The sequence below is a fragment of the Neopsephotus bourkii genome, unplaced genomic scaffold, assembly GCF_033783945.1.
Source record: "Neopsephotus bourkii isolate Nb327-2 ecotype Australia unplaced genomic scaffold, CSIRO-AGI_Nbou_v1 NB_1139, whole genome shotgun sequence".
Classification (NCBI taxonomy): domain Eukaryota; kingdom Metazoa; phylum Chordata; class Aves; order Psittaciformes; family Psittacidae; genus Neopsephotus; species Neopsephotus bourkii.
This window is the reverse complement of record NW_026901625.1, coordinates 613,793-625,469: the sequence shown is the minus strand read 5'-3', so window position 1 is coordinate 625,469 and position 11,677 is coordinate 613,793. Positions and strand designations below refer to the sequence as shown.

Below are 11,677 nucleotides of genomic sequence, written 5' to 3'. Positions count from 1 at the left end.
TCTCCCTGCATCATCCGGAACCTCTTCAGCTCCCCATAATCTGCGGGACCCTTTCACAGCCGCTGCTTCCCCTTTGTGCCTGCGCTGCCTCTGCCCCCTCGCACCCAGCTTGTGGCTGCCCCCCCGCACCCCGGGCTGCGGCTCCCCCTTATCCCTGCTCTCTGCGCTCTCCCCCTCTGCCCATGGGTCTCCCCCCGCCGTGGGGTCTCCCCGCAGCCCGGCCCCCCCCGCTCCTCGCACCGGCTCCCGGGCGGGGCGGCCGCCGCCTTGCGGCCAATGGGCGCGGGGGGGGCGCGGCCGCAGCTGCTTTTAGCGGCCGGGGCGGGCGGCGCAGCCGGTACCGGGGCTGGAGCGGGGCATGGAGCGGGGCATGGAGCGGGGCATGGAGCGGGGCATGGAGCGGGGCATGGAGCGGGCGGCGCTGGCCGCGGAGCTCACCAAGTCCCCGCGGCCGCTGATGAAGAAGCAGGCGGTGAAGCGGCACCACCACAAGCACAACCTCAAGCACCGCTACGAGTTCCTGGAGACGCTGGGGAAGGGAACCTACGGGAAGGTGAAGAAAGCCCGGGAGCGCTCCGGAAAGCTGGTGAGGAGCCTTTCTTCCCTTCCCAGCCTCCGCGCATCCTCCTGGGGAGCCGGGGCGGGCTTGTTGAGCATCCCCCCGCGCTGAGCAGCGCGGCCGCGGTGCCTCCATCCCTGTTCCCTAGCCCCAGTGCGGCCCCGCAGCCGGTCCCGGCCCCGCTCCCCCCGCCGCAGCGGTGCGGGAGAACCCAGCACCTCCGGGGGCTGCAGCTCCTCTCGCCCACTTGACCGCGCCGGGCTTCCTGGTGAAAGGAGCCCACAGACATCCGGCAGCCCAGAGCAAACACAGCTCTCGAGTCTGAAGAGCTTTCCCCTTCCTCTCGCCCCGGTTCTTGGCTGGGTTTGATGCACGCCAGCAGCACCCGGCCCCTCTGAATCAAGGGGCTCTGTGTGACGTGTGGCTCAACCCAGAGCAAAGTGGTGCAGTGCTGGGAGCTTGGAGGGGGGCCCCGGGGAAGTGGGTGCTGCTGTCATAGCATGGTTTGGGATGGAAGGGACCTTAAAGCTCATCCATGGCCATAGGCAGGGATGTCTTTCTGTAGCCCAGGTTGCTCCAAGCCCATCCAACCTGGCCTTGAAGCCACACAGCCCTGTCCTTGGGGAATCTGCAAGGGCATAAGGGGAAAATGACTGTGATTTCCCTGCCTCTGCTCCATCCCCAGCACGCAGCGGTGTGGGATGGACCCCACGAAAGGCACTTGCACATCCACCAGCCTTGAGGCCATGGGTGAGCAAGGAGGTTCGCTGTGACCAGTGAGACTGGCCCAGCCAGCCTCAGATGGGCAGAGCAGGGTGTGAGAACAAGTCACTAAGAGGCTGCAGAGGCATGGCAAGGGAAACAACTTGAATGTGAGAGGTTTTCTTGTGTAACGCGACAGCTCGTCATTAAGTCCCATCTGTGACTTCCCGCAGCCGATCTGATTCGGAAGAAGCTGCTGTTTTGCTGCATAATCAGGGCCTTGAAATGCAGCTTCCACCCACAGCCCTAGAAGGGTCCCTCCCTCGGGATGGGCGAGAAGTCTTGGCTTTCCCTGCCTGCTCCTCACAAAGCTGGATCAGGGAATCTGAACTGCAGGAAAACCTACCGGTGTGGGGAGCCCCTCAGGACAGGGCCTTTGACCAGCAGCATTGGGCTGTTGTAACGCAAACTGAACACGCAGGCCAGTGACTCCTCAGTAGGAGATAGTCACAGCTTTGGCTAACGAGTGCCTCATCGGACTGGCCCGGTAGGAGCAGGAGGTTTAACCGCGGATCTCCTCTTCCCACAAATTCCTTCTTGGAGCACTCGCTGTTTCCGGGCCTGGTTAATCTGCAGTTTATCCGGAGCAGGGTGCTTGTTTGCTCCTGCTTTAAGTGGCTTTCACTTCCCAAACACCGAGGTGTGAGAGCAGGTAGTGCCACCTCCGCCGGTTGCCCTTCGCGGGATCCCATGGTACCGGCTGAGGTTGTAAAGCTGGAGCTGCTCCATCCATGGGGTTTGCCTCTGGCTGATCAGAAGCTGCCCCTGTCAGAGGCACTGAATATTGAACCATCTTTGTACTGCCCAGCTTGCTTCTTTCCCTCTCAATTTGAACCAACCCACCAGGACTTAGCCTGGGGTAAGATGTGTCTGATCAATTGGTCAACTGCAGGAAAGACCAGGCTCCTGCAGCTGGTTTTGGGGGGGGGTTCCATGAACGTTCTTTGTCTGAAAACACCATGTTTTATGGTTAGAAAGCCTTTAGGTGAAACAATGCTCATGCCTTTTGAAGTGTGCCCTTAGAAAACTGTTGTGTCCCTGAAGCATCAAGCAGATTGTTTCCCTTTCCTTTTTCCTCCTCTTTGTCCCTGCATCTTTTGGGTTGAAGGCTCAGCATCGTGTGCCATGGTGGTGTAAACTGCCCTGTGTACCTGTTTGCATGGCAGCATCCGAGCCCTGTGGGACTCACTTGCCCTGTCTGTGGGCTTGTGTGGTGTCAAGGGGAAGGCAGCACCTGGAATATTCCCAAGCAGCAAAGCCTCTTTTGATCTCCAGCGAGGGGTGAGCCCTGGTCTCTTCCGTAGTGGGTTGTAATCCATATTTCATGGAGCATGAAATGCAGCACTTTGCAATCTGGAACAACTTCTGAAGTGCTGCCTGAGGTTGTAGCTTAATGCATCTTTCAGCAGCTGCTGAAAATACCTGTTCTGCCCCCAAAACTTTAATTAAAGCCTCTTTGACTTGGAAAGCACTTTCAAGTTCTCCAGGCTCCTACAGTGGGACTTCTTGGGGCTGTTTCCTGCAGGAGATTCTTCTCATAGCACTGGTGGTGAAGGCGCTGTGTAGGCTGGGGCTGGTCCCCATTTGCAGGATGGGCAGGCATGGCCTCCTCTGTCTCAAGGGGAGATCCTCTGCTCTCAGCTCTCTTGGGTAGGGGATGGTTTGGAGCAAAGCTGCTTCTCAGCATCCCTGAGGAGGGAAGGGATGGCAGGGACCACCCTCCCTGCAGGGCTGCACCACCCCCCCCCCGAGGGGCTGCTTCAGTGTCTGTTGTAGATGCAGACCCTGATGGTGCCGTGCCCTCACTCTGTGCTGTGCCCGTTACAGGCAACACTCAGCAAGGGTAGCCCTGGGCTCTAACAGTGCCCTAAACCTGCTCCCTGCTGCTGCAGCCCTGCTCTGGAGGTCACTAACTGCAGGCTCAGAGGCGAGGGCGTTCTCCAGCCCTGCTGGATGCAGCCGATGGCATCTCCCGAGGCTCCCAGCGCCGGCAGCCTGGAGCCGCCGGGGTTTTTATGGGCTGTGGATCCTGCCCTGAGCTCTGGCTCGGCAGCGGATGTGCAGGAGCACCTTGATCTGCAGGCAAATGTGTTGGGCTGGGTGCTGAACCCCAGCAGGGAGGTGAACAGAGCGAGCCAAGAGGAATTTGGGAGGGCAGGAGAGGCTGATTTGCTGCATAAAGGCTTTGCCTGCGTTCTAATGGGGGTCAGGAGCAAAAAGCTTGTTAAACTTTAACCTGTTCACTTAGCGCAAAGGTCATGGAAAAGAATAGCTGGCTTTCGAGAAGCTATTAAGCACTTTCAGCATTGCTTTGTACAGAAACCTGGGCCTGGGTTGTTGAACTTCCCTTGGCCGGAGTCCATCCTGCTTCGTTACTTCAAGCCATAAGGCTGGTGCAGGCACCATGCTCTCATGGTGCACTAGGGGCACCCCCTGCCCTGGCCAATGCAGCAGGGATGTGCTCTGAGGCCAAAGGGATCCCATGGTCACCTCTCCCATGCCCACCTGAGCCCTCAAAACTGCCACGTCCTTCTCCCATGAGGACACTGATGTGGTGGCTGAGTTCTTGCTGCTTTAATGTCTGGAGACCTGCTGTGGGTACGATGGGCTTGGCTTAACAAAGGCTGCAGCCCTGCTCCGAGCCTTTTGCTGCTTGGTGGGCCCAAGGAGTGAGGTTTCCAACCCCCCTAAATCAGAGGGAATCACGGCTGAGCACCCATCCTGCACAGCCAAAGCTGGAGGAGGTCCCTGTGCAGTGAAGCCATGAACATCACTGCTGTGGGGGCTGGTGGGTGCCCATCGCCCCTCTCCCCGTTGCTGGGAGACCAGCGTGGGGGTCCCTTTGCAGGATTAATGCTGTTCTGCATTCTTGCCTGGTAGAAATAAAAGAGGTTCTGCTGGATTCAGTTGTAAATTCAACCCTAGGAGCACATTGTCTCTCCCCAGCCCCTTTGAAAGAGGATTAGAAGGCATCTATTCTCCAGCCTTTACTCGTCTTTCTCCTCCCCTTTCAATTTCCTTGTAGAGGATAACTTGAAAAGCTTGGAAAGGGGCTGCATCATCAGCGCTGGGTCTCCTCAGTCCTGTGCTGGGAAGGAGCTGCTCTTTATCCCGGCCTCTCTTACCTCTCCATAATCAGCTCCTTGAAATAAGCATTTCCAGGGAAAGCAGAACCTGGTTTGTTCCTTTTCACTTTCCTGACCCCGGGAAGACGTCGGTGTTGTTGTTGATATCTTCCAAGTCATGTGTGCCGGTCACATTCCTTTGGCTGGCTGCGGTCCAGCGGCGGCTGGAGCCGGGGACACGATTCCTGTAAGCCACGGTGCATAAAGGAGGAGCAGGGGCTCGCCACCTGCGGGAGGAGGCTTGGGAGCTCCTCTAGGAGGAGCGGGCAGCAGGTTTCCCTTGGGAAGTCTCAAACCCTATTTGCTAGAGTGCATGCTTATTGGAGTTGATGGAGAGGCTGGGCCACTGATGTCCTGCTTGTGAGCCCCTTCCCGGAAGAAGAGGGTGGGTTTCTTGCTTGGCATCAGGCTTTGGGAAGGCACAGCATTCCTGCCTCTGGCAGATGGGTGACCCTGTGTGCGTGTTCCCATCCGCAGGTGGCGATCAAGTCAATCCGGAAAGACAAAATCAAGGATGAGCAGGACCTTGTCCATATCCGGAGAGAGATTGAGATCATGTCCTCCCTCAACCATCCCCACATCATTGCTGTCCATGAAGGTGAGAGCCCTCCTCTTCCCTCTCCTCCCCTTTCCAGCAGCATCCCCAGGCACCCCAGGGCTGGGTACCAGAGCAGGATCTGCAGTGGGGCTCACATTCATGCTCTCCTCCCCCTGCTCATCCAGAGCCAAAGCTGTTGGCTGTGTCCGGTGACTCAGTGCTGCCGGTGTCCCCCTCACTTTCCTGCAGCTTCGAGGGGAAATACCTGCTCCAGAAATAGCCATTTCCCATCCCACCCCCTCCTGCCTGGAGAGGGAAGCTGATTCCAGACAATGACGTGGCCTTTGGAGTCAGGAAGCTGGTGAGAGGATGTGCCATGGTGGGGAGCTGGTCCCCATGAACCCAGTGCTGTGTGTGGCTCGTTGTGCTTCATGCTCATCCCAACCACGGCAAGTGCTGGAGCAGTGGGAACCTGCAGCTATGCTCTCAGCCTTAGGCAGGAGCTGATCTCGGTGGTGGAATCCTCATTCCCTCCCTGGAGCATAGGAAAACCAACCCACAGGGAGCTGGGAGAGTTCTTGATGCTGCTTTATGGCCAGGGCTGCCCCATTGCCGAGGTGTGGGGCAACACCAGCCAAAGGGGAACTTCTCAAGCTATAGATAGGACCAGACTTTGAGCAAATCCCAACTGGGTCAGTCAGTCTTTGCTGAAACCCCGGGTGCCCTGTGCTCTTCATGGGGCTGGATCTGCCCAGGTTCATTGTGCTGGGCCAACACGTGGCCGGTGCCACCTCGCTGCTGTATGTGAGGTATCCAAAGTCCTTCTGTATTCCAAACAAAAGCGAGTGGCTTGGCAGCTCCTGCGCTGTTTGCAGGGGCTGAGTCACTCATTGCTGGAGCTGAAAATGTGGAGGGAGCGTTCTGCAAACAGCTCTTGGCTTGGACGTGTGGGAGCAATGGGGACACAGAGGAGGGCCCCATGGCTGTGCCTACCGGGGGCTCCATCGCCTTTCCCCTTGGCAGGGCTCTATCTAGTGAAGAACCACAGGTCTTGGTCCCCTCCTGGCAGAGCAGAGCCCTTTCTCCTATGGCTGCAGCAGCCCCGGTGGCACTGTGGGATGAGGGTAACAGCTCCGCCATCCCCTCCTGCACAGACCCCAACACCTTCTGCCCTGCAGAGCAGACCGAGGGACGGGCAGTGGGGTGGGAAGTGTTAGAGCCACCCAGGGAGGTGCTGGGAGCTCGGAGCATCCCTCTGACGGGTTAACCCCCACCTCCGGCAGTGTTTGAGAACAGCAGCAAGATCGTCATCGTGATGGAGTACGCCAGCAAGGGCGACCTCTACGACTACATCAGCGAGCGGCAGCGGCTCACGGAGCACGAGGCGCGCCACTTCTTCCGCCAGGTCGTGTCAGCCGTCTACTACTGCCACAAGGTGGGGGAGCACCGCGTTCCCACCGCGTTCCCACCGCGTTCCCACCGCGTTCCCACCGCGTTCCCACCGCGTTCCCACCGCGAGGGTGCCGGGGTCAGCGCCTGTGGGCCCAGCAGGGCTGCAGTGGGCCAGTTGGGATGCGATGCTCATGGTTCCCGCAGTGCCACCCTGCTCCCAACAGCACCCGTGTTGGGATGTGGTTTACAGCTCATCCTCATGGCACACCGGGGGCATTTACTGCTCCTCTGATCGCTGTCACCGCCTCCTGGTTGCGTGACCTGACTTTCCCTTTCTCAAACGTGCTGTAAAGTAACCCCTGCTCCCCCTTCCCTTGTGCAGAATGGGATTGTCCACAGGGACCTCAAGCTGGAGAACATCCTTCTCGATGCCAATGGGAACATCAAGGTGAGAGCCTGGCCATGCTTTGGTGTCACCCAGCACAGGGGTCTAAGGGATGCTGCCCATTGGGGATGGACAGGGGGTGACCACAACACCCCATTCCCTTAGGACACATGCTTCCCAGGGCTGTGGAGAACCATCTGTCAGCTCTGGGCCTGCTGCCATCAGCCTGCAATGCTCTTTACCCAGGAGATGGGGAGCCAGGAGGGTGCTGGTCCCTGCCCCTGCTGTCTGTGCCTGGCAATGGAGCCAGAGAGACTGCAGAGCCGCAGTGCTGCCCAGTAACACCAGAATGTGTATATGTGCCTCCTGATAAGAGGGCAAAGTCTGAACACTGAGGTCAAAACCCGCCCAGCTGGATAAGGAAGGGCTCTCCCAGGGAGATTCCCAGCTTCACTGGCCCTGGGTGATGCTTTTTGCCTGCAGCCTCCCAGGGAGGAAGGACACGGCCACAGCTTGGAACTGGTGATGGACAGGGTGCAGGGCTCTATCTCTTGGGAATTGGGACCTTCTGCTCACTGCGAGGGGCTGGTGCGAGGGGGATGGTGAAAGCTGTATCTAAGTGGAGCAGACAGGGACTGAAGCAGCCTCGTGTGGCTGTGAGGGAGCTGGAGGCTCTCCCTATAACCACACCTTTGCCTCTGTGCCCTGTGTGCTGATGATGGAGCCACAGAGCTGCCATGAGTGGGATGGAGCAGCCTCAGGGGTGGGAAGCCGGGCTCCTGCTGCTCCCTGAGCACACCAGGGTGCTAAGCACAGCGCTGGATGCAGCCAGCCTTGGAGCTGGGGAGCTTTGGGGTGATGCTGCTGGATAACGGCTCTAAATCATCTTTTTAGATTGCAGACTTTGGCCTGTCCAACGTTTACCAGCAGGACAAGCTCCTGCAGACATACTGCGGCAGCCCCCTCTACGCATCCCCCGAGATCATCAATGGGAGGCCATACAAGGGCCCCGAGGTAGGTGATGCCTTACCCCTGTGTGCGGGAACCTCTTGTCCTCTCTTTGCTTGCACTCGGGGAAGTCGCTGGTTCATAGAACCACAGACTGGTGACAGCCCCCCCTTGGGGCTGCCTGGGGGGGTCCTGCAGCCAGGGTGGGGGCCGGGGCAGCCTGGTCCTGCTGTGCCCCCTCTCCAGGCTCATCTGTCCCCCCGGCAGGTGGATAGCTGGTCCCTGGGTGTCCTCCTCTACATCCTGGTCCATGGCACGATGCCGTTCGATGGCCACGACTACAAGACTCTGGTCAAGCAGATCACGAGTGGGGACTACCGGGAGCCCACCAAGCTCTCAGGTAGGCAGATCCCCAACCCCCTGTGTGTGTGTGTGTCCCCTTCCATGGGCAATCCTCAGCCCCTGACCTGCCCCTTCCACAGATGCCTGCGGGCTGATCCGCTGGATGCTGATGGTGAACCCAGAGCGCCGCGCCACCATCGAGGACATCGCCACGCACTGGTGGGTGAACTGGGGCTACAAAGTGCCCCTTGGGGAGCAGGAGCTGCTGCGGGAGAGCGACTCCCCCCTGGCCACGGTGGCAGAGTGGCTTCGCCGCTCCTCGCGGCCCCTGCTGGAGAACAGCTCCAAGGTGCGATGCTTCCTGAAGCAGCACCTGCCCGGCGCGGCCCTGGAGCGGCAGCGCTCCCTCAAGAAGTCCAAGAAGGAGAACGACGTCTCCCACGCGCTGCAGGAGGTGGCCCTGGCCCCGGAGAACCCCTCCAAGTCCATCCTCAAGCGGCCCAAGGGCATCCTCAAGAAGAGAAACTCCTGCGAGCAGAAGGTGCCCGGCCCCGGCCCCCCGGCGGCAGTGCCCATGGGAGAGGCGAGGGGTGAGGATGATGAGGCGGCTGCTCCGGGTCTCACCCGCATCCTGTCCTCGGGAATGCTGCCTGGCAGCGCGGCCGCCGGAGCAGTGCCCGCAGCCGTGCCCAAGAAGGGAATACTGAAGAAGCCCTCGGCGAGGGAGTCGGGGTATTACTCGTCCCTGGAGTGCTGCGAGTCTGGGGATGTCCTGGATGCAGCCAGCTTAGACCTCGATGGGAACGTGTTTGCTGACACCCCGTCCCCGGAGCCGGGCGCCCAGGGTCTCCCTGCCCGCAGGAAAGGCATCCTCAAGCACAACGGCAAGTTCTCCTCTGGCAGCACCGAGGCGGAGAGTCCCCCCGGGCAGGGCTTTGGGGGGTTCAATGAGGTGCCCCTGCCCCAGGCGCCCCGCGCCCGCCCGTCCAGCGCCGTCAGCGAGGACAGCATCCTGTCCACGGAGTCCTTCGAGCAGCTGGACCTGCCCGCCCGCATCCCCACCGGCAGCAGGGGCATGCGGGGCTGCGTCTCTGCCGAGAGCCTGCTCCGCCTGCAGGAGGAGGAGGCGGCGGAGGAAGGGCGCAGGCTGCGCCGCTGGACCGTCACCCACTGCCGGAGCCCGCTGGTGGAGAGCAGCGCGGCCCGGAACGGGTGCGGCAGCGTCACCGAGCTCTACAGCCGGGCCGTGCCCATCGGCATGAAGCTGAGCTGAGGGCACCCCCCCACCGCGGTGCTGTGCGCGCCTGGGGGTGCGGAGCCGCGTCCCACACATTCACCTTGCAGCCTTGTGCCCTGCGGGGCATGGGAGGGGGATGCCCCAGGACATTAAATGGACCAAAGCCCCAAGTGATCCCCCTTGGAGGGGCTGCGGGGCCCGGAGGCTCCTTGCTCCATCCTGCCCTCGCAAGCAGGCTCATCTCATGGTGGGGAGGGTGAAACCGGGGGGCTGGGTGGGTGTTTTTGTCTTTGCACTGTATTTTGGCTGCACAAGGTAGCGATGGGGTGGGTGATATACCTCAAACAAGCTGGACATGTAGCAGGGTACTGCGGAGGGCTGGAAGCTGCTGCAGGGCTCTAGGCTCTTGGGATGTGCTGGCAATGGGTCCATAGTGCCCAGACCCTGGCTCTTCCCTCTCCTGCACTGAGAAACACAACTGGATCTGGCCAAAACCCATCTGAGAACGCTCTGATGCCAACGTGGGGTTGGGGGGGGGGGAATTGTTGCTTTTTAATGGTGAAAGGAGGAAAACAGAAGTGCCTTTGGGGAGGCACCACTTTATTTATTGCCTTTGCCCACCTTGGTGCAGAGCTGCAGCAGCACGGGATGTGCCTGGCTCCATCACAGCCTCCCGCAGGCTCTCTATGGAGGGATGGAGGTGTCTGTGCTGTCGTCTCATGTGCCACATGTGGAAGCTCCGTTGCACTATTGCCACCTATCCGCTGGCCCTTTCCCTTCTCCAGGGTGCGGTTTTCCCTCCTCCCTACAAAGTGGTCTTGGAAAAACCATTAAATTCAAAGCAAATAGTAGACCCGAGTTGTTCTTGTGATTGCTGTGCAGCGCCGGGGGGGCAGGGAGGTGGGATGGGTGCTGGTGCCTGTCTCAGCATCCTGTGGGATGGGGCTAGGCCTCACGGCAGTATAACTGAGAGTGAGTTAGCTCTGAACACACATCCTATGGGATGTGAAACCTCCCTGTGGCTCTGGACACGTGTTCTGTGAATGTAAAATCTCCATGCACTGTGTGAGTTTAAACTGGTGCCTCCGTGCTGTGCGTTGCTGAGCTGTGATGTGGTTCAGCCCTTTACTAGGGGCTCAGCAGCCATGGGAGGGTGATGGATGGAGGTAGGCCCTGCTGTTGGGGTACCCCAGCACAGTGATGGTGCCAGAGCTGAGCCCCTGACCCAGAGGCATTGAATGAGCTGGAGCTCGGCTGGGACAGGTAGCAGGGGCTGCCTCTTCTCCAGCCCTTTCCCCCCTCATTCCTTCCTCCTCTCCTCCTCCCGTGCCATCGAAACCGGTTTTATGGCTCTGTCAAGTGCTGGAACAATTTCCAGTTAACAGGAGATGCTCCCAGTCTCCACCATGGAGATCCTGTGGCACGGAGGCAGGGCTGCCTGCCAGCAATGCTGCCCCTCTGCCCACGGCTGAAGCCGTGGGGGGCCCAAGCGCTCTGCCCCCACTGTGCATTCCCTGCGTGCTTCCCTTGCTATTGGGAAACTCCAAGCTGCTCCGAGGGCATCCAGCTTAGCCAGGGCAAAGTCCCTGTGCCCTGTGGGTGCTGAGGGTGAAGTGGGGGCTCCAGCACTTAGAGCATCCCTAGGCTGGGCTGCGGTTTGACCTGAGGGGCAGGGCCTCCTCTTTGGTTTGATTCTGGAGCATCCCTGGGTGCTGTGGTCTGGTTCCATCAATGATGCAGGAGAACCTCCCCTCGTGCTGAGCTGGGGCGATGCGCAGGGCTGGGGAGCCAATGGAGCCCCCAGCCTGGAGGAGCGGGTGAAGGAGCCTCAGCCCAAAGGCACCCCTGAGACCCCCCCTCCGCACCGTGCCCGTGTTCCTGGCATTCCCGCTCCAGCCCTTGGCAACGCTCCTTTCATCCCAGCCCTGGTTTCCGCTGCCCCCGTACGGCAGCTCCCCCCCCCCCCCCGAGCCGGGGGCTGAGCCCCCCTTTCAGGCCACCACTATTATTAAGGGCTCTCTTTTATCCAGCCCTTTCATCCCTAGGATTCTCAAGCTCTTTGCTTCCCGAGCTCCCGGAGGCTGCTCAGCTCCATCCAACCCACTTGGTGAGGGGGGTTCGAGGGGGGTGACCGTGACCTCAGCAGCATTTCTGCTGAGAAAATGCCATCTTTGGGGCATTTGGCCCCTCTGTCTTTGCTGCCTCTGCGGGGGGGAGCGGAGCTGTGCTCCTCGGTGGGTCCCTTGCACCCCTATGGTGGGCGCTGGGCACCTGGGGGTCCCCGTGCGCCACCCCCGAGCAGCCGCAGCGCCCGTGCGCCCGGAACTGGGGGACAAAGGGGGTGCTTTGGGTCAGGGCTGGGGAGCAGGAGCGGCTCCAGCGCCACTCC

The 11,677-nt window shown here is 60.2% G+C and overlaps 1 protein-coding gene across 1 annotated transcript; it reads left to right on the top strand.

Moving 5' to 3' along the window:
* Positions 1 to 317: 317 nt before the first annotated feature.
* NUAK2 (NUAK family kinase 2) lies at positions 318 to 10,139 on the top strand. Its single transcript, XM_061362824.1, has 7 exons — positions 318 to 586; positions 4,924 to 5,044; positions 6,268 to 6,419; positions 6,759 to 6,824; positions 7,656 to 7,775; positions 7,977 to 8,109; positions 8,192 to 10,139. Exons 1-7 carry the CDS (start codon positions 359 to 361, stop codon positions 9,322 to 9,324), a joined length of 1,953 nt encoding a protein of 650 aa, XP_061218808.1. The 5' UTR covers positions 318 to 358; the 3' UTR covers positions 9,325 to 10,139.
* The last annotated feature ends 1,538 nt before the right edge of the window (positions 10,140 to 11,677 follow it).

Coding starts and splice junctions, on each gene's coding strand:
- NUAK2 (XM_061362824.1), top strand. CDS start 359: ATGGAGCGGGGCATGGAGCGGGGCATGGAGCGGGGCATGGAGCGGGGC. Junction 5,045..6,267: donor CATCATTGCTGTCCATGAAG/GTGAGAGCCCTC, acceptor CACCTCCGGCAG/TGTTTGAGAACAGCAGCAAG. Junction 6,825..7,655: donor ATGCCAATGGGAACATCAAG/GTGAGAGCCTGG, acceptor TCATCTTTTTAG/ATTGCAGACTTTGGCCTGTC.